Raw genomic sequence first — 21,662 nt, forward strand, 5'->3', positions numbered from 1 at the left:
ATAACATAGGGAAGGCATTTTGAGGGAGCACCCTGATTTCACCCAGATAAAAAAGAGACCAAGTAGTGTGCTGATGTGATGGTTAGAAGTGTCCTGGGGTAAAAGAGTGTGGATGAGAGAAGGTGGGAGAGATTTGGTTTGCAGAGATTTGAGGGAGTGCTTTCAGTGTCTGAGCAGCCTGAGGTTTGGAACCAAGGAAAAATATAGAAGCTCTCAAGGATATTTTGGAATTAGTGGAACTATCACTACTAGCAGTAACAGGAGAGTGCTGAAAGGGAACGGCTTTGTATTCTCAGTGATGAACTAAGGCTATTTAAAATTTTTTTTCACATGACAAAAATAGCTATAAGTTCTCAGTGATTAGCCTCTGGTATACAATTCTTAGAACAAGTGTCCATGATGGCACCTACTGGCAGCTGCTTCGTGGTCCCTGTCAGTGTCCTGTCCCTGTGCTGGCCCAGCCCCACTGACCATACACGGTCCCACTCTGCAGGCACAGCATGGGAAAGGGAAGAGTCAGGGTTGGGGACATTCCCCCCATTGTGATCCCAATGATGACCTTCAGATCATAGTTGCCCCATGACCCTTCTACATTTGCAGCTTCCCCAGCACCAACCCATGCCCTACCCCATCCTTGTCCCAGGTGGGGCTTTGCAGACAGCTCTGCTCCAGGGTCTGCCAGGGTCTGGGGAGGGAGAGAAGCTGGGCAGGGCTGTCTGCTCCCCGAAACCAGCCTTCGGACCACCAGGAAGATAGAATTGGCCTCAGCAAAACTCACCTGTCAAGTTGTGGTGACCAGCAAGTGCTGGAAATGGCAAATGAGAGATGCTGGGGGTGAAGAAGACCCTGAGCCACCTTCCCTGTCTGTCCACACCACCAAGGGCACAGACCAGACTCCTCTCCCAAACACCTGCATGTCTTCCATGCTTTCAGCAAGCCCTGGCTCTGAATGACAGAACCCCGCTGTGAGTCTTCCCTGCACGGTCATATACTACAAGCTCTACACTGATGATTTTCTCCCCTGGGCACTTCCCAAACCAGCACAGGTCCCCCTAAACTCTTCCCACTGCCCTTGACCTCTCTCCACCTCCCCTGCCCTCTCCCCACCACAGCCCAATCTGGCATGGCCCCACAGCAGAGCCAACCACAGGGTGCGGCAGAGCTCTGGGCAATCACCCCACAGCCCCAGACCCTCTGAAGGACACAGCAGCTCCTTGGGAGCGGAGAGGGGTGAGCCCAAGAGGTGGGGGGCATCCATGGCACAAGGCCTGAGGAGATCCCCTTGTGCGATGGAAATGCTGCAATGGAGGCCAGCTCTGTCACACAAGTGCCCACTGCCTGTCCTGGACTGCAGCCACAGGCCTGCCACACAGCAGGACTCTAACCATGCTTGAAGAGCACTCAGGCCTTCCACCAACCCAAGGGTTCAGAAGGAAAGCATGGAAGTGGGAAGAGAGCAGCTCGGGAAAGAACAAGCTCTGCTGATCCCTGGCTGCTGTGCAAGGACTCTTTTCTTCTTCCCCTCTGCACACAGGCACTGCTCCCTGCAACTGCAGAGAAGGTCTTGGAGGAAGGATCTCAAAAAACCAAATCACTGCAGGGCCCTTTATTTGGTTAAACACACAGAGGTTATGGGTCCTCATTTGCACAGCCTCCAGGTCACACAAAAGCTGGATAGAGTGTAAATTACAAACCACAGGAAGAAAGACTTTTCTTTGTGGAAAGCATTCAGATAAGTAAAACAAAGCAAGAATGAACCAAAAACACCCGGCACTCAGAACCCCAAATCAACTTAGGAAAACCACGAGAAGACAAGCTATACTAAGATATATTATGAATCCTATGCAAAGAAGAACAGGCAGTTTATTCCTTTTCAAAAGCATCCATTGGTTAGTTTTCTCAGGGCATCCTTGATCTCATGGTTTCTCATGCTGTAGATGAGGGGGTTCAAGGCTGGAGGCGCCACTGAGTATAGCAATGCCACTGCCAGGTCCAGGGATGGGGAGGACAGCGAGGGGGGCTTCAGGTAGGCAAACATGGCAGTACTTATAAACAGGGACACCACAGCCAGGTGAGGGAGGCACATGGAAAAGGCTTTGTGCTGTCCCTGCTCGGAGGGGACCCTCAGCACAGCCCTGAAGATCTGCCCGTAGGACAGCACAATGAAAACAAAACACCCAACAGCTAAACAGACAGCAACTACAAGTACCCCAGCTTCCCTGAGGTAAGCATCTGAGCAGGAGAGCTTGAGGATCTGGGGGATTTCACAGAAGAACTGGTCCACAGCATTGCCTCGGCAGAGGGGTAGTGAAAATGTATTGGCAGTGTGCAGCACAGCATTGAGAAACCCACTGCCCCAGGCAGCTGCTGCCATGTGGACACAAGCTCTGCTGCCCAGGAGGGTCCCGTAGTGCAGGGGTTTGCAGATGGCAATGTAGCGGTCGTAGGCCATGACAGTGAGAAGAAAATACTCTGCTGACATCAAAAAGAGAAACAGAAAGAGTTGGGCAGCACATCCCAAGTAGGAGATGGCCCTGGTGTCCCAGAGGGAGTTGGCCATGGCTTTGGGGACAGTGGTGGAGATGGTGCCCAGGTCAAGGAGGGAGAGGTTGAGGAGGAAGAAGTACATGGGTGTGTGGAGGCGGTGGTCACAGGCTACAGCGGTGATGATGAGGCCATTGGCCAGGAGGGCAGCCAGGTAGATGCCCAGGAAGAGCCAGAAGTGCAAGAGCTGCATCTGTCGCGTGTCTACAAATGCCAGGAGGAGGAACACGGTGATGGAGCTGCTGTTGGACATCTGCTGCCTCTGGGTGTGGAGCACTGAACAGGGAGGCAAGGGCAGCGACAAGTTAGGGCATTGGTCTTTAATAGAATCAAAGCCATTTCTCATACTACATGTTCACTGCATTTTTTCCATTTCAGTGAGATCTCTGTTCAGCTCTGTGCATGGAGCTCTGGTTGTTGCTGGCTGCATATCTCGTGAGGATCAGGACCTCTGTGTACTGGCTGCCAAGGAGTCAGCCCTGCTCTGTAGCAGTGTGTTGCTGGAAATGGTGTCCATCAGGGGGGTCAGTCCTGGTGTTTGAATTGGTCAGATGAAACTGCTCCTAATGTAAAAGTGCTTGTCAGCATCTGTACTCCCAGGGCTAAGAAACCACAATCAAAACAGTTTTTGATAGAGAGGTAGGAGTTAGAGCTCTCCACTATCTCACCTGGAGATTTTCTTTGATTTCATAAACCCTCATCGTTTCTGCTTCACTCGGAGAAAACAAAGTGTGTCCTGTGAGGCATGAGGATTGTCTGTGGCTTAGTGCAGAGGGAGGGGACCTGGTCTGTCACTCTTTCTTGTTGCCAGCTACCCTAGGCTCTCACCTTTCTGAGATGGAGTGTATTCACAGCCTCGTGTTAACCTGAAAAGACTTCAGGCAGTAATGAGAGCAGAGACATCCACTGCCCAGCACAAAGTGACTCCCCCTTTCTCAAGGTCTCTGCACCCCACTTCTTGCCAAGTTCACACATGGTTCATTTCACAAACCCAGCAGCATTTCCTCAGTCATAGTGTCTCTGTGCTTCTCCATGTGGCATTCAGGAACAGCAAGATGCTGTGGGACAGACCTGCATCCTGGAGTGCAGCTCACAGCTTGGAAGGACAGCCCAAGAAAATAGCCAAGTGTCCTGATGATGGTATCTCAGGAAGGGAGAGTCAGCTCATTTCCTAGGGAATGACACAGGCTCCATTGCCCACAGCCCCACAGCTTGGAGGAGAGCTTGGACACCTGTAACCTTGTTCCCATGGACACAGCTGCATGGGAGGACCCACAAGATCAGTGTGTGACTCTGCAGCTGAAACTCCCACCACCACTGAGCCTGACAGCAGGAACGAAATAACAGTAGCAATAACACAGACTAGAGGAGAATCAAGGAAAAATGCAGTGATTGACTGGCTCAGAGAGGCAAAGGCAGATGCAGCCAGGCACTCAGGGAAGACTTACCCTTACCCAGCTGTACGTGCCATTTTCCAGACACCAGCACAGCCAGGCAGTTGTTCTCAGTCCCTGTGCTCTACTTCAGGAGGCTCCTATCAGACTGACTGATCCCTCAGAGTTACAGCTCAGGAGTCTCAGTGAGCTGTCCAAGCATGACAGCTCCTTTTCAATGTCTTCTGAAAATTCCCCAAGAGTAACAAACTGAAAACATGAACTCAGGAAAGCTCCTTATGTTTATAGTAATCCCTGCTTGAAAAGTGCCCTCGGAAATGTCCTGCGGATGATCTGGAGCTGTGAGCAGCCCTCATCCACACAGCACCCCCTTGTCAGCAGAAGGACCCTGCCCTGCTGCAGGTTGCTTCTTCCACCCACAGCTTCTCCCCACTCTGCAGTTAGAGCTCTCCAGGCAGGCTGAGTCCTTACCCTGACCAGCAGCAGAGTCCCTGCCCCAGCACACAGCCCCCTGGGGTGCAAGGACCCTGCTCAGAAGGACAGCCCTGGGCACCCCTGGCTGCACACCCACCTTCACACTCTGCAGCCATCCCCGGTGAAGACAGCTGACATGCCCTGTCCCTCTGAGGGTGCAGCAGGGAAGCTGTGCTCCAAAGCACGTCCTTTTTCTCTACACTGCACAAACTGTGAGAGTCCCCCTGAAAGATCCGCTAGGCTGTGGGATGTGCCAGATTTAGGACACCATTCCAGGAACCACAGCCGTATTGCCCTGAAGCAAGACACTTACCTTGTTAAGCGCTATGAAAAATTTTCTCCAAGTCCACTCTTCTCTGTCCTCCCTCCCCAGACTGCCTTTAAACTCTCTCTGCATCACTTCTCTCCCCTCGGTGCCTGCAGGCAGTGCCCTCAGCCCTGCTGCGCTTTGCAGAGGAGCTGCTCCTGGGCAGAGCTGTCTCTCGGCAGTGCTGCCTGCTTGCCATGAGCTCCCTCCAGCCCAGGAGCCCAGCCCAGCTCAGCAGCAGAGGACCAGCCCAAGGCAGCACTTTCTCTGCCCCCTCTGGGCTCCCTCCAGGTGTCCCTGAGGCTCCAGGGGAACCTGCTGGGAAACAGGCTGAAGCAATCACTGATGTTCCTTCCCTCAGCTAGGGAGAGCCACTTCTTTCCTGAAATAAAATTCTCCTCTCAGAGACAAAGTTACATTTACATGTGACACTTTTTTCTTTCCAGAAATATAATCCTTCTCTCAGAGTTACTTTTAATGTATCAATTTTTCATGTTATTTTTTAAGCAGGATACTCAGAGAGTGGCAGGCAGGGATCTTATTTACACCTACAGAAAGAAGGGATCCATGGGTCAGTGCTGGCATTTCATCCTGCGTTTCTACTCATGGCATTTGAAGGAGGCTCAGCTCCCTCCCATGCACACCACAAAGCCACAGGAGGTGGGATTCCTCTTGCCTCACTTCAGGTGTGAGCAGAATGGACACCTGCATGGGAGCTCCTTGTCTCAGCTCCCATCTGTATTAATGGAGAGCAAAGGCAGGGGTAAGGTGTTCAGATGCAAATCCTTGGTAACATTTGAACTGCCAGAGGTGGTCCAAGATACATGTATGTAACAGCAAACTGTAATGGAGAAGTTCATAGAGACAGGGCAACATCTTGGGAATCATGTATGAGCCTGCTGGGAAATTGCTTTGGCCAAGTGACATGGCAGTTTATGCCCAACTAAAGGCGAAAAGCCATCAGTCAGAGGCATTGGTCATCAGATGCCATCAGAGAGGCAAGGTCTGTTCCTTCTCCACCCAAGAGCTGCAGGCATTGCATGAACAGGAAGCATGTCACACAGGGGTTTTTACTCACTCCCTTGATGATTCAATCAATGAAAAGACCAAGAATTTTCAGAGTGCACCTGGATACATCTTGTCTTCAAGGACATCATCCTCCAAGCACAGCAATGGTCCATATCAAAACTCAGTGGAAGCTCAAAAAGGATTTCAAGGGCACCAAGATGAACTTTTGATACTTCGGGAACTGTTACAGAAGAAAAAGAGATAAGGTAGGACCACTGCTGAAATGAGGAAGAGTAGCTCTAGATAGATCTGAGGTACTCTACGTCACAGCCTCGGTTAATACCAGCCAGGTCTCCCAGGCCTTTGAGCTGTGAGGCAGGACTCTGGAGGAGAAGAACCAGCAGTGGATGGGGATCAAGCGCGGGGTTACTCAAGCAAACTACACCCTTACCAGACCATGGGAACCATAGGGGCTGCATCCAAGGGTGCTGAGAGAGTGTTTTTCCCCATGAGGTGCTGCTCTCTTGTGATCCCAGTTAGAAAGGCACTCAGACTCTCAAGTATCTCTTAAAATGATGTTCAGGGGTACACATGGCCTCACTGCTGCACCAGTGGGGTAGACCTGGTCTCCCTAACCGAGAGGGCGGGGTACACCTGGCCTCCCAAACAGCATGAGCGGCATAGACCCGGCCTCCCTACCTGCGCGGCTGGGGTAGAACAGGCCTCCTTAACCGCACAGGTGAGCTAGACCTGGCCTCCAAAACAGTGCGAGCGCATAGACTTGGCCTCCCTAACTGCATGGGTGGGGTAGATCTGGCCTCCCTACCCTCACGGGTGGGGTAGACCAGGCCTCCCTGCTGGCGCCAGTGGGGTAGACCTGGCCTCCCTAATAACGCGAGTGGGGTAGACATCGCCTCCCTACCTACGCGGCTGATGTAGACCAGGCCTCCCAAACCGCGCAGTTGGGGTAGACCTCGCGTCCCTCCCAGTGCCGGTGGGGTAGACCAGGCCTCCTTAAATGTGCAAGCAGGGTAGACCTGGCCTCCCTAATGGCTCCAATGGGGTAGACCTGGCCTCCCTACCAGCAAGGACAGCGTAGACCTGCCCTCCCTAGTTGAGCGGGCGGGGTAGACCAGGTCTGCCTAGGCAATGGCAGGGTAGACCTGGCCTCCCTGCTGGCGCCAGTGAGTGGACCTGGCTACTTTAGCCAAGCAGGCAGGGTAAACCTGGCCTCCCAGCTGGTGCTGGTGGGGTAGACCAGGTCTCCCTATCCATACGGGCCGGGTAGGCCTGGCTTCCCAACCAGTGCCAATGGGGTAGATTTGTTCTCCCTAACAGCACGAGAGAGGTATATCTGACCTCCCAGCCCACATAGGCCGGGTAGTCCAGGGCTCCCTAACTGCATGGGCAGGCTACACCTGGCCTCTTTAACCATGCGGGTGTGGTAGAGCTGGCCTCTCTAACTGCACAGGCAGGGTAGACCAGGCCTCCCGAATGGCGTCGGTGGGGTAGACCTGGACTCTGTAACCACGTGAACGGCGTAGATGTGGTCTCCCTACCCGCACAGGCGGGGTAGACCAGCCCTCCCTAACGGAAAGTGCAGGGTAGAGATGGCCTCCATAACTGGGTGGACAGGGTAGACCTGGCCACCCGTTCAGCACCGGTGGGGTAGACCAGGCCTTCCTAACCGTGTGGGCAGGGTAGACCTGGCCTCCCTACTAATGCAGGCGAGGTAGACCAGGCCTCCCTATCGGCTACGGCGGGGTAGAGATGGCCTCCCTAACTGGGTGGGAGGGGTAGACCTAGCCTCCCTACCCACGCAGGACTGGTAGACCTGGGCTCCCTACCAGCAAGGGTGGGGTAGATGTCGTCTCCCTGATCGTGAGGACGGGCTAGACCTGGCCTCCTGAACCGCGCCAGTGGGTTAGACTAGGCCTCCATAAACACGTGTGTGGGGTAGACCAGGCATCCCTAGGGCGCCGGTGGGGTAGACATGTTCTCCCTACCTGAGCAGGCCAGGTAGACCTGGCCTCTTCTAACACACAGCCAGGGCATACCTGACCTCCCTAACCGCGCGGGCGGGGTAGACCTGGCCTTTCTACCCGCGAAGGCGGGGTAGAACAGGCCTCCCTAACTGCATGAAAAGGGTAGACCTGGCCTCCCTTACGGCACCAGTGAGGTAGACCTGGCCTCCCTAACATCGCCAGTGAGGTAGACCAGGCCTCCCTAACCACGCGGGTGGGGTAGACCTGGCATCGCTAACTGCACGGGCGGGGTAGATGTGGCATCCCTCGCCAAGCAGGTTGGAAAGACCTGTCCTGCCTAACCGCGAGGGTGGGATGGAACTTGCCTCTCTAACTGCACAGACGGGGCAGACCAGGCCTGCATATGGGCAAGGGCGGGCAAGACCTGGCCTCCCTTCTGGTGTGGGCGGGGCAAACCTGGCCTCCCTATCTGTGCAGACGAGGTAGACCAGGCCTCCATTACCGGCAAGGACAAGGTATACCTGGCCTCCCTACCGGCATGGACGGAATAGGCTAGGTTTCTTTACCCATGTGGGTGGCATAGACTTGGCCTCCCTACCTGACCATCTGGGGTAGGCCTGCCGTCCCTACCTGATCCTGTGCGGTAGTACCGGTACCCCTACCAGTACTCCAGGGTAGTACCGGTACCCTTACTGGTACTCCAGGGTAAGGGAGTTCTACTGTGCACTAGTACCGTTAGCCCTACTGGTACTCCAGGGTAGTACCAGTACGCCTACTTATACCCCGGGGTATACCTGCTGCCCCTACGGGGGTGTGGAAGTAGACCCACCCTCCCTACCTGACCCTCTGGGGTTGGCCTGGTACCCCTACCTGATGCTCCGGGATAAGCATGGCATTCCAACCTGCGTGGATACGGTAGACCAGGCCTCCCAGCTGGCATGGGCGGGGCAGACCTGACCTCCCTACCCACGCAGACTTTGCAGAACTGGCCTCCCTACCTGACCATCAGGGGTAGGCCTGGCATCCCTACCTCATCCTCCGGGGTAGTATCATTACCCCTACTGGTACTCCAGAATAGCACCGGTACCCCTACTTGTACCCCAGGGTACACCTGCTCTCCCTATTGCCACTCCGGGCTAGACCAGGCCTCCCTTACGGGCACTGGAGAGGTCGACTTGGGCTCCCTACCTGATGCTCCGGGCTCGGTCTGGCGTCCCTACCTGACGCTCCGGGGTAGTACCAGTACCCCTACCTGATCCTCTGCAGCAGTACCAGTAGCCCTACTGGTACTCCAGGGTACACCTGATGTCCCTATGGGCGCTCCCGGCTAGACCTGGCCTCCCTACCTGAACCTCTGGGGTAGGCCTGGTGTCCCTACCTGATGCTCCAGTATAGGCCTGGCATCTCTACCCGTGTGGACGGGGTAGACCAGGCCTCCCGACCTGCGCGCGCAGCGCACACCTGGCCTTCCTAGCCGCGCAGACCACGTAGACCTGGCCTCCCTGCTGGCGTGGGCAGGACAGACATGGCCTCACTACCCATGCAGACAGGATAGACCTGGCCTCCCTACTGGCAATGGTGGGGTAGAACTGGCCTCCCTACCTCAAGGGCAAGGTTGACCTGGCCTCCCTACCCACGTGGATGGGGTAGGCAAGCCTCCCTGCGGGCAAGTGTGGGGTAGACCTGGCCTCCCTGCCAGCGCGAGCGTGCTAGAACTGGCCTCTCCACTTGATCATCAGGGGTAGGCCTGGCGTCCCTACCTGATCCTCCAGGGTAGTACCAGTACCCCTACTTGTACTCCAGAGTAGTATTGGTACCCCTACTGGTACACCTGCTACACCTGCTGTCCCTACTGGCGCTCCAGGTTAGACCTGGCCTCCCTACCTGATGCTCCAGGCTTGGCCTGGCATCCCTACCTGATGCTCTGGGGTAGTACCGGTACCCCTACCTGATCCTGCGTGGCAGTACAGGTACCCCTACTGGTACTCCGGGGTACACCTGATGTCCCTACGGGCACGCGGGGGTAGACGTGCCCTCCCTACCTGACCCTTTGGGGTCGGTCTGATATCCCTACCTGATGCTCCGTGTTACGCCTGGCTTTCCTACCCATGTGAGGTGGGTAGGCCAGGCCTCCCAGCTGTCAAGGGAAAGGTAGTCCTGGCTTCCCTACCCTTGTGGACAAAGTAAGCAAGGCCTCCATACCGGCAAGGGCGGGATTGATATGGCTTCCCTGCCAGTGCGGGTGGGTTAGACCAGGCCTCCATACAGTCAAGAGCGGGGTAGACCTGGCCTCCCTGCCTGCATGGGTGGGGTAGACCTGGCTGCCTTACCCGTGTGAATGGGGTAGACCAGGCCTCCATACCAGCAATGGTGGGTAGACCCGGCCTCCCTGTCAGCGTGGGCGCAGTACAACTGGCCTCCCTACCTGACCGTCGGGGGTAGGCATGTGTCGTGGTTTAACCCCAGCCAGCAACTAAAGCACCACGCAGCTGCTCATTCACTCCCCTTCCCCCGCAGTGGGATGGGGGAGAAAATCAGGAAAAGAAGTAAAACTTGTGGGTTGAGGTAAGAACGGTTTAATAGAACAGAAAAGAAACTAATAATGATAATGATAACACCAATAAAATAACAACAGTAGTCATAAAGGATTGGAATGTACAAATGATGTGCAGTGGAATTGCTCACCACCCGCCGACCGACACCCAGCTAGTCCCTGAGCTGCGATTCCCTCCCCCACTTCCCCATTCCTATACTAGATGGGATGTCACATGATGTGGAATACCCCGTTGGCCAAATTGGGTCAGGTGCCCTGGCTGTGTCCTGTGCCAACTTCTTGTGGCCCTCCAGCTTTCTGGTTGGCTGGGCATGAGAAGCTGAAAAATCCTTGACTTTAGTCTAAACACTACTGAGCCACAACTGAAAACATCAGTGTTATCAACATTCTTCACATACTGAACTCAAAACAGAGCACTGTACCAGCTACTAGGAAGACAGTTAACTCTATCCCAGCTGAAACCAGGACAGCCTGGCATCCCTACCTCATCCTCCGGGGTAGTACCGTTACCCCTACTGGTACTCCAGGGTAGAACCAATACCCCTAGTTGTACCCCAGGGTACACCTGCTGTCCTTACTGCTGCTCTGGGCTAGATCAGGCCTCCGTTATGGGCACGGGCGAGGTAGACCTGACCTCACTACCCGCACTAGCAGGGTAGACCTGGCATCCCTATCAGCAAGCGCGGGGTTGACCTGGCCTTTCTAATGATGCGGTCGGGATAGACCTGGCCTCTGTACCCACAAAGGTGGGGTAGACCTTGCCTGCCTACCTGATCCTTTGGGGTAGTACCGTTACCCCTACTGGTACTCCAGGGTAGAACCAGTACCCCTAGTTGTACCCCAGGGTACACCTGCTGTCCTTACTGCTGCTCTGGGCTAGATCAGGCCTCTGTTACAGGCACGGGCGAGGTAGACCTGGCCTCCCTACCCACACGGGTGCGGTAGACCTGGCCTCCCTACCCACGAGGGTGGGGTAGATCTTGCCTGCCTACCTGATCCTTTGGGGTAGTACTGTTACCCCTACTGGTACTCTGGGGTAGCACCAGTACCCCTACTTGTACCCCAGGGTACACCTGCTCTCCTTACTGCCTCTGCGGGCTAGACATGGCCTCCCTACCTGATGCTCCGGGCTCTGCCTGGCATCCCTACCTGACACTCCGGGGTAGATCCAGCACCCCTACTGGTACTCCAGGGTATACCTGCTGTCCCTACGGGCTTGCAGGGGTAGACGCACCCTCCCTACCTGACACTCTGGGGTAGGCCTGGCATCCCTACCTCATCCTCCAGGGTAGTATCATTACCCCTACTGGTACTGCGGGGTAGCACCGGTACCCCTACTTGCACCCCGGGGTACACCTGCTGTCCCTACTGCCGCTCCAGGCTAGACCAGGCATCCCTTAAGGGCACAGGAGAGGTAAACTTGGGCTCCCTACCCACACAGGTGGGGTAGACCTGGCCTCCCTACCCATGCGGATGGTGTAGACCAGGCCTCCCTACCTGACACTCTGCGGTAAGCCTGGCGTCCTGCCTGACCCTCTGGGGTAGACCCGGCCTTGCTACCTGATGCTCCGGGGTAGGCCTGTCCTCCCTACCTGCATGGAGGGGGTCGACCAGGCCTCCCTGCTGGGAAGGGCGGGGTAGACCTGGCCTCCCTTCCAGTGCTGGTGGGGAAGACCTGGCCTCCCTACCCACGCAGACAGGGTAGACCAGGCCTCCCTACTTCAAATGAGGAGTAGACCTCGCCTCCCTACCTGACCCGCTGGGGTAGGCCTGGTATCTGTACCTGATGCTCCGGGGTAGTCCTGGTGTCCCCACCTGATGCTCCAGAGTATTGCCTGGCGTCCCTACCTGATCCTGCGCAGTAGTACCAGTACCCCTACTAGTACTCTGGGGTACACCTGTTGTCCCTATGGGTGTGCAGTGTTAGACCCACTGTCCCTACCTGACCCTCTGGGGTATGCCTGGTATCCCTGCCTGATGCTCCGGGGTAGGCCTGGCGTCCCTACCTGATCCTGTGCGGTAGTACTGTTACTCCTACTGGTACTCCATGGTAGTACCAGTGACGTGCAGAAAACAGACTCCATAATCAGTGAGATTGTAAAGTAGGTATGTTCATTCAGCGCTGGGCAGCAGGGAGGGGTAGTCCCACCAAAGACCTGCGTGCCTGACTCGGCAGTTTGCTTCAAATTTATACAATCAAGGGTTACATATTCACAATATGCCTATACATATGCATGACCTATCCCCGCTTCATATTAAAATGAGTTCCGAGAGGTCATTTCCATAGTTTCCTCTCAACTGCGCTTGCACAATGCCTCCTTATGGTGGTTGTCGGGTGGTCACAGAGATGAAGATAGACAACTCCTCTTCATCACCACTAGTAACCCCTTTTCTTGCGCAGGCTCCGTGGTTTCTTGGTGTTCACCCAAGCTACAAGAGCAGTCTTGGCTGGCTCTTGGGACAAGCTCCTGCTTCTTATCAGGAACTGTATCTGCCTCATTGGCTGGTTCTTGGGACCAGCTCTTCTTATCAAGGACTGTCTCTGCCTCAGCTAATTTCAACAATGCAAGTGCTAAACAGCATCTTTCATCCCCCTTTATCATATCTACTGAGATTCTTTTGACTCCCCTTGTCTCAGTCTGCCCTTGGCCCTGGTGCCACATCTGAGGGGCTGCAGTCCTAATGGGCATCAATGCCCACCACCTGGGGCGTGGACAGCAGGAGCCCTGTGTGCCGTGACAGAGCTGTAACATGAGTGGAGTAAGAGCTGAGGTGAGGAAGGACAGCTCCCATGGGTTATTTGGTGAATGGAGACACAACATGTTTAGGAGAGACCGACAGGGAAGATGAGAAGCAGGAGATGCCTTGTGTGATGTCAGGGCAGCTCAGATATATATGGACGCTCTCTATGGGACAGGCAACTGATGAGGTGGGAGCTTCTGTGTGGGTCAGCTTCTGAATAGGCCATCCAGTCTGATGCTCACCTGGACCTAGAACTCCCAGAAGAGGAAGAGCTGGTCAGGGATGTGAAGACTGGAGTCAGCCTTGGCCATAATGACCATGAAATTGTGGTCTCCCAGATCCCCAGGGATAGGAAGAAGGAGAGTAGCAGAGAGCAGACCCTGCACATCAGGGAATGAGAATTTGGCCAGTTGAGGGCACTGGCAGGTGGGGTCTAAGATGGCAGTGTCAGGGCCCTGGGCAGCATCACCTGCAGCTTCCACCCACACCTGTGTCCATGAGCCCAGGAGACGATTGAAGCCTAGGCCTGAGTTTCAGCCCCAGCTTGGTCTATGCTGTAGGGCTACTGGTCTCCAGACACAGCCATAGACACAGCCTTGCCTGTCCATGGACCTTGTTGATTCGGACTTGCAGGCTCACGTCCCACCTTGATTCTTTATGGGTTGCACAATGGAAGGAAACTGTGGCCCTCCAAGTGCCAGATCCCAGCTGATTCATGGAGGCCTAGGGCTTTTCTGCTTCCTTCTTTCCCTCCTGTCATCACTTGGTCAGGTTTTGGGAGGAGAGGAAGGAAAAGCGGGGTGGTTTCCAGGTGCCAATGATTGAACTGGGGGAGCAGAGCCATCACATGTGAAATGATCTAAAGGCTAGGCCAGTTCAACACTGTTATCCTCTGCTGCTATCTCAGAGGCCTTAAATCTTCAGCAGGAACCTGGCAGCTCTGAGATCCCTCCATCTCCCCCTCTTGTAGCAATTAAGCTGATAGTGCCCCAGTCACAGGCTTACTTTCATTTCTGTTTGCAGCTTAAAGCACCCCATTGGTCTGCAGATATGCCAGGAAACTTGCATAAGGAACCTACTCCCATGGGCAAGAAGGTGGATGTTCCCAGGAATCTCAGGAGGCGTGGCATACCCCTAGCTGTGTTCAGGAAGCTGTGTTCAGAGAAGACCTTGATGCTGTGCAAACACTATTCAGCAACAGCTAAAACACTGGTGTGTTATCAGCACTGTTTGAGGCACCAATGGAACACATAACATCATAGGGGCTGCTATGAAGAAAGTGAACTCCACCCCGGCCAGACCCGGGACACTTGAACTAGGGTCCCAAAAATGGACACAGCAATGCACAGGTGGTTTGACAATTGTTGGGCAGGGGAGACAATATTTTCCTTCACGCTTTTGGTGATGCTTTTCTTTCTACTCTCCAGGACACTGCTGGCCACCTCTGCTACCAGGTAGCCCTGGATCATGTGGATCACTGCTGGACTGTGTTTTGCCTTCTGTCCCCCACCACCACCAGAGCTGTTCTTCAGAGTTGCCCTCTGGCCAGGCAGTCCCCTTCCCCTGCCACTGCAGGGTTTTAGTCTATCCCAGGCACAGGATCTGGACTTTGTCTTTCTTGATCTCACAACGTTCCTGACAGGACAGTCCTTCTGCCTGTTAGGTTCCCCTGAATGGCATCCCAAGGCACTGGAATGCTGCTCCCAATACAGTGACATCAACAAACATGTTGAGAGTTGCGTCCTCTGGGTCATGGACACAGAAGTTAAACTGCACAGCGCCCAGTAGAGTCTCCTGTGCAGCCCCACAATACCCCAATATGTCCCACTGGCCTCCACGCAGGGTATGGCCCCTTCAACACTGCGCTCTGAGCCTCATCATCCAACTGGTGCTTTGCCCATCTCTTTGTCTGTCCATCCAGATCATAATGTCCTAACTTGAGCAGAAGAATATTGAGGGATGTCCTGGTTTCAGCCGGGATGGAGTTAACTGTCTTCCTAGTAGCTGGTACAGTGCTATGTTTTGAGTTCAGTATGTGAAGAATGTTGATAACACTGATGTTTTCAGTTGTTGCTCAGTAGTGTTTAGACTATGGTCGGGGATTTTTCAGCTTCTCATGCCCAGCCAGGGCACCTGACCCAAACTGGCCAACGGTGTATTCCATACCATGTGACGTCCCATCTAGTTTAGGAACTGGGAAGCCCTAAAACTGGGCAGTTTTTTTGGCCGTTCGGGGACTGGCTGGGTGTCGGTCGGCGGGTGGTGAGCAATTGCCCTGTGCATCATTTGTACATTTCAATCCTTTTATTACTTACTGTTGTCATTTTATTGGTGTCATCATTATCATTATTAGTTTCTTCTTTTCTGTTCTATTAAACCGTTCTTATCTCAACCCAGGAGTTTTACTTCTTTTCCTGATTTTCTCCCCCATCCCACTGGATGGGGGGGGGGTGAGTGAGCGGCTGCGTGGTGCTTAGTTGCTGGCTGGTGTTAAACCACGACAAGGGAGAATTTGCCAAAAGTCTTGCTGAAGTGGAGGTAAACAACATCCACCGTGCTCCCCTTGTGTACTTCATCATGATGGTAGTCAGGTTGGCAAGGCCTGATTTACCCTTCAGAAGTCCATGCCAATGTTGTCCTTTTTTAGGTGCTCAGAAATGTCACCCATGAGGAGTCATTCAATGGCACACTCCTCATCCAAGTGACCCTGTACAGCCTGTGGTTCCCTGGGTTGCACTTTTGGCCTCTTTAGGAGATGAGTGCAACTTTGGTTTGTCTTCACTCTCAAGAGACCCCTACCGATTCCATGAACCTTTACAGAGGACATTCCAAAGAAATAGCAGTCTTTCCCTGCAACTTCGTTACCACTATTCTGCCTGTTCTTCGGTGTATTTAGTTGCTCTAGTCTTTCATGTAGTTACACCTGTCCTGACAAAATGACCATTTGTGAAAGTCATCTTTCCAGATGCAGACTGCCTAGGCAAAGGCCCTTTCCATGATGGTCCACTTCTCTCCTTCCCTTGCTCTTTGTTCATTCAGATACCTCTCCCCTATGCAGCTGCTTTGAGCTTCAGGGAGCTAAGACCTTGCCTGTCTTCCAGTAGTCTAATAGTCTCTTTAGCCAATTCTTTAATTGTGTTTACATCTAACTTCTTAGTATCTATCACAAACATTTCTCATAAGATTATCGCTTGTAGAAAGGCAGCCTCATTAGGGGAAGCTTGTACGTTGCATATGGTTGAGGACTGTGTTTATGAACTTGAAAATGATTTTCTTTGCTTTGCTTGCAAATAGGAAAAATTCTTCTGGGCCTGTGTGCAGCCAGTTCTCTAAGGAGAGCAGGGGGGAGATGATGCAATGGAGCTGTAACCTCCAGCTGTAGAGATTAGTGGAGAAGTCTGAGGCCAGGAACAGAGATGTAAGCCCCAGGTGGCCAATGTCAGAAGGGGTGAGGTTTGAGTGGTGAGGAGCAAGGGTGTCCATACAGTGTCAGACCTCAAGGGACTGCTTTTCCTAGCTGTCCAGACCTCCTGAGGAGACACTCTGGATCAGTATCACTTGGACAATGCTTCTATCACCTCTTCTCTAACATGAAAGTAAGAAAAACTGTTCTTTAAAAGAAAAAAAAATCATGGGTATAGGTGCAGTTTGAAATATTCCTCCTTAACTACACTATGACATTTTTCTAATTAGCTGTCCAAGTCTTGAAGACTTGGAGATAATTGCAGGAAGACACAAGGCTCGTTAGAACTTTCTGTATCCTAATGAGCCCCATGGTGTATTTGAGGCTGAGTCCATGAACCTCAGCTACTGAGAGCAGACTGAAAGAAACTTCTCAAGAAGCCAAAATCAGAAGCAAAGTACCTTGAAGAATTAATGGACCCCACTGAGGGCCATTCCTGACAAAGCCTCCCCAGGGACTCGTTAGAGCAGATACTTAGAGGCTGTGATTGCAGGTAGGCAAAAGCACTGTGAAGGTGGCTACAATGCTGACAAAGTATTTGGTTTGTTTTATGAAGCAGAAAGGCCAAGCCCTGATCTCCAGGCCCTGGCAAGACAGATTCTGTCCCTGACATGTGGGTCAGGGCTCTTTCTGGGGGCAGCAGGATGTGAGGGTGAGCAATGCCAAGTGTAGGAAAACTGTACAGTGCATCCTGGTTTCCCCAAGCAGGGGTGAGGAAGAAACTAAGTCCAGAGCCTCAAAACAAGTTTTGCCTGGTAGGCCTCAGTGGCAGAAGCTACTGTCAAATCCAAGGTGACAAATCCCTTGGACCTGTTTGGCCCTTCAGCCTTGCCAGAGCACTTGGCCATCTCTACTGCAGGCTGTCATAACCTGTCCCATGCCTTACCTCCTTCCCTTCAGGCTGTTGATGTCCATCTTGCTTTCCCACCTAGCTCTCACCCCAGCATTTCTGTTCCTTCATGGATGTCTCTCCAGCCTGGCTGGATTTTCCTTGAAACACAAGGCCATGGGCTGATCCGGTCTCTCTCTGGGTGACCTCTTGCACCACAAGGCTACCCTTTGAGTGACATTTCTTTCTCAACACATCCAGTCTGAACCTTCCAAAGCTGCACTTTGCGCAGGTTTCCTTCTCTTCCCACTACCAAGAAAAGCTCCATCATCTCTGAAGCCACCCTTCAAGCAGGTGCACCCTACTACTATAGTGCCCTGAGCCTTCACTTCGCGGGGCTGAAGAAGGCCAAGTCCCTCAGCCTCTCCAAAGAGGCCCAATCCTGGCAAATGTCCTCTGGGACCACTCCAGTTCTTCCCCACTCCTCCAGACCGGGGAAGAACCCCACACGCAGACACACTAGTCCAGATGTGGCCACAGCAGGGCCGAGGCCCGAGGGATGAGAACACCCTTGCCTGGGTGGCCACGCCTCTCCTAATACAGCCCTGCATGTAGTTGGCCTTATTCACTGTTTGTAGTTTTTGCTCTATCAAATGGCATTTGAAATGATACTGCACAGAGGCTGCGTGCCTTTCTTAGTGGGGACATAACAATCCAGAACCTCTGGGTACAGAGCAACCAACAAGCCATGTGCCTCCTGCTGGCTACCAGATTCTCAGGCAGAAGTGATGTCATAGTCAACATGCCAGCCATGTGTCTGCTGATGGCCAATGACCCCAAGAGATTGGAGATTCCAGTGACGTCACACTCGCCTTCATGGCCATGTGCCTCCTACTGGCCTATGACCTTCTCAGACAGAATTGGTGTCGGAGTGATAGCCCAACCCATCAGCCTTCTTGTGGCATATCAACTGACCAGAAAGAAGTAACCTCACCATGATCTTCCAAGCCACGTGCCTGCTGCTGTCCCATCATGTACTCAGGCAGAAGAGGTGTGAGAAGCCATATCCGAGCCCTCGTCCTGGATGGGCCTACCAGGTACTTGGGGAAAGGGATTCTCACAATCAACACGCTTCTGCTGGCCTGCCAGAGGCACTGGCAGATGTGAGCGTAAAAGCACATATCCCAGCCATGAGTCAAGGGCTGACCTATCAGCTCCTTCAGAAAGAAGTGACCTCACAGTCCCTTTCCCAGCCATCTTCCTGCTGCTGGCCTATCAACTCCAAGGACAGAAGGGACCTCCCAGCCACCTTCCCAGCCTTGTGCCTCCTGCTGTCCCATGAGATCCTGAGGCACAGCTGACCTCACCATAGCATTCCCACCCATCCCCTCCTTGTGGCCTATGAGCTTGTCAGACTCAGGTTACCTCATATTCCTCTCTTAATGCCATGTGACTGTTCTGGGACCTCATGATCCCTACCCTGGTCCCACAGGGCCAGACAGCTTAAGTGAGGTTGAGCAGAGGTGACCAAGATGAGGGCAGTAGAGCGTGGAAAAGACAGCTTCAGGGATTTGGTGTTCAGGTTGGAGCTTAGGGATTAGAGCTCACCTTTTTAGGGATGGGGATTAGGCAAAGGCTTAGGGAGAGAGTTTGGTGTTCTGCTGAGGTTCCCTGGCTAGTGTTTAAGGTGCAGGCTAGCATGGTGGGTTAGGGTTTAGTTTAGGGCTGGGGTGAGGGCTAGGATTAAGGCCAACATGTTAATACTAGGGGTAGAGGCTAGGGGCTAGGGTGAGCAACCGGGTAAGTGTAAGGGTAAGGGGTTGTGGGTTTGGGATTTGGCTTAGATGTAAGCTTTGAGGTTAGGGATAGCCTAAGCTCAGCTAGGTTAGTAACAGTGGATTACTGTCATGGGGAGGAGGAGTATTTAGGGGTAGGTTAGGGCTTAAGGTTTCTAGTTAGAGTGTAAAGGCTTAACAGGAATGTTTTCACAGTCAGTGTTTTCACAGCAACGTCCCCTTAACCCATTTTACCTCTTCAAAATCTTTTGTGTCCGTTGGTCAAGGCCCTCTTCCCTCCCCCAGATCTCCCATTTCTTTTGCCCAGGCTCCTCCTGACCTCCCCAAATGTGTCATCTTGTTGAGGGCAGCTTCCTGATGACCTTCATGACCTCAGAGTATCTCTCTCCCTGCTGCTGTTGACCAGTGAGAAGTGACCTCACAGCCACCATCCAAGGGGACATACTGTCTGCTGTGCTTGAGAGGCCTCTTCACAGCCCACCCAGCAGCACTGGAGGAAGGTGATGCCCTGCACCACCCCCGAGGTTCCCTGCCTGCAAACCCACTCATACATCCAAAGGTTTCCTGCATCACTTTTCCCACATGGCTGCTTCAGTTACCACAGGGCAGCTTGGATGCCATGGCCACCTCTGTGCGGACAACTGAATCAAGTCCAGAATGTAACTTTTAGAAAAATGTGGAAGCCTATGCAGAAAAAAAAGTCTATGTAACAGCAGAAAAAGTCTTAATTTCCAGCTTTTAATGAACTTTTATGAAATTTTGCCAATCACGGAGAGATGCTGCTAGTATCTGGCTTCTCAGAGGACTTTGTGCCATTGATGGAATTTGATCCTGATCGTCCAGCCAACTTCCCATGCACTGCATCGTCCACATCTTCAGTCCAGATGTTAACAATGCGCTCTAAGGAGACTATGGGAAACCACATCCAAGGACTTGCAAAAGTCCAGGAACACAGCATGCCCTTCTTTCCCCTCCCACATGGGTTCAGCAATCCTTTTCTTCTCCTTCAAGTGATGGAGATGGCTGCAAGAGCATTTTCCCTGTCACCTTGCTAGGGACTGAGGTGAAGGTAGCCAACCTTTTACACTCCCAATCCTCCTCTTTGCCCTTCTTGAAGATGGGTTTGAGATTTGCCTTTTCTGAGGATCTTGGAACCTCCCTGATCTCTCTGCCCCTTCCAAGATGTTTGAGAGGGGCCTCATGATGACACCAGCCAGTTCCACCAGCACCTCTCTGCTGCATCACACACCAAAAGCCGTCTTCTTATCCCACACTTCCAGGGGAGTGCCCAGGACACCGCACATGCCAGTCCAGGTCCTCTGGGCTGGTTCAAAAGAGAACCAGAAGCCATCTCTTCCTGCAGGCCCACAACTCCCATGGGCTCTCCGTGCAGCTCACAGCTTCCCTGAGCATTTTTCTCAATGTCCCCCTCCCAAAACCTTTCTAGTCCACCGGCTGTAGATGAGAGGATTGAACAGGGATGTGAGGATGGTGTAGATAAGGGGCTTTGTCAACCTCGCTCAGGAGGGTTCTTCTAGGCATCACGCACTCAAAGATGAGGGTGTCGTAGAAAAGAGTGGCACTAGTGAGGCAGCAGGAGCAGGTGGAGAAGTCTTTCTGCCTGCCCGTGCCGGATGGGAGACGTTCCTCAGGGCGGCATCTCTGATGCACACAGGATGATTATGTGAAGAGGAAGGGGAGGATGGGATCTAAAAAGCAGGTCACGACAGCAAAGAGCATGAGTGTCACAGTGCCAGTGTGTGAAAGCTCCAGCAATGGGGTGAAATCACAGAAGAAGTGGTCCACTCCACTGGGACCACAGAACGGTATCTGGGTCATGACTGAAATGATTACTGTAGCTGACAGAAATCCCCCTAGCAAAGGAGACAGACCTGGCAGTTCCTGAGTCTTGTAGAGAGCAGGGGGTGGCACACAGCCCAGTACTGATCGTAGGATGTCGTCAGCAGCAGTAAACACTCTGTACTTGCAAAAGGACATGAGGTCCTTACAGCTCCAGTGCCTCGTTGCCTCCTCACCCACCCTCCACAGAGCCTGCTCATGAACCTGGCGACTTCCTGGGGTTGCTGACTAAAGACTTTTTCTGTTTTGTCTCCCTGAGCAAGCAGTTTGCAACTTGCAACACAAGGTCACTCCTTCTGACTCCTGCTCTCATCCTAAATGACAAAAGCTAGTCCAACCTGTTGTCTGTCACAGAGAGGACCTCCACAAATCCGAGCTTCCCCTTGATACAGGGGGCATGGTCCTCATCCTCCCTGCTGCTCCCTGGGCAAAGCCTGTATCCTTCTATTGCAGCACCACAGCTCAGCAATGCCCTTGATCATCCCCATTGCAGGCTGTCCTACACTGTCCTATGCCTGTGCTGCTTTCCCAGCAGACTTTAGCTACGTCCCCTTTTCCCCACCACACTTGGACCCTGGGATCTCCCAAGCCAGACTGATGCCCTTCTGTCCTTACTGGCTGTTGCTTCAAACACACAGCTGTGGTTAAGCAAGGATTGGTCAAGGCCTGTGAGTTGCCCACAACCTGTCTGCCTTCTTCCAATACC

At 53.2% G+C, this 21,662-nt stretch overlaps 1 protein-coding gene across 1 annotated transcript; it reads right to left on the reverse strand.

Annotated features, from left to right (window-relative positions):
- Positions 1–1,873: 1,873 nt before the first annotated feature.
- On the reverse strand, positions 1,874–2,797 carry LOC142027920 (olfactory receptor 14A16-like). Its single transcript, XM_075022079.1, has one exon. The coding sequence runs from the start codon at positions 2,795–2,797 to the stop codon at positions 1,874–1,876; it is 924 nt and encodes a 307-aa protein (XP_074878180.1).
- Between the last annotated feature and the right edge of the window lie 18,865 nt (positions 2,798–21,662).

The sequence above is a fragment of the Buteo buteo genome, unplaced genomic scaffold (assembly GCF_964188355.1).
Source record: "Buteo buteo unplaced genomic scaffold, bButBut1.hap1.1 HAP1_SCAFFOLD_87, whole genome shotgun sequence".
NCBI lineage: Eukaryota > Metazoa > Chordata > Aves > Accipitriformes > Accipitridae > Buteo > Buteo buteo.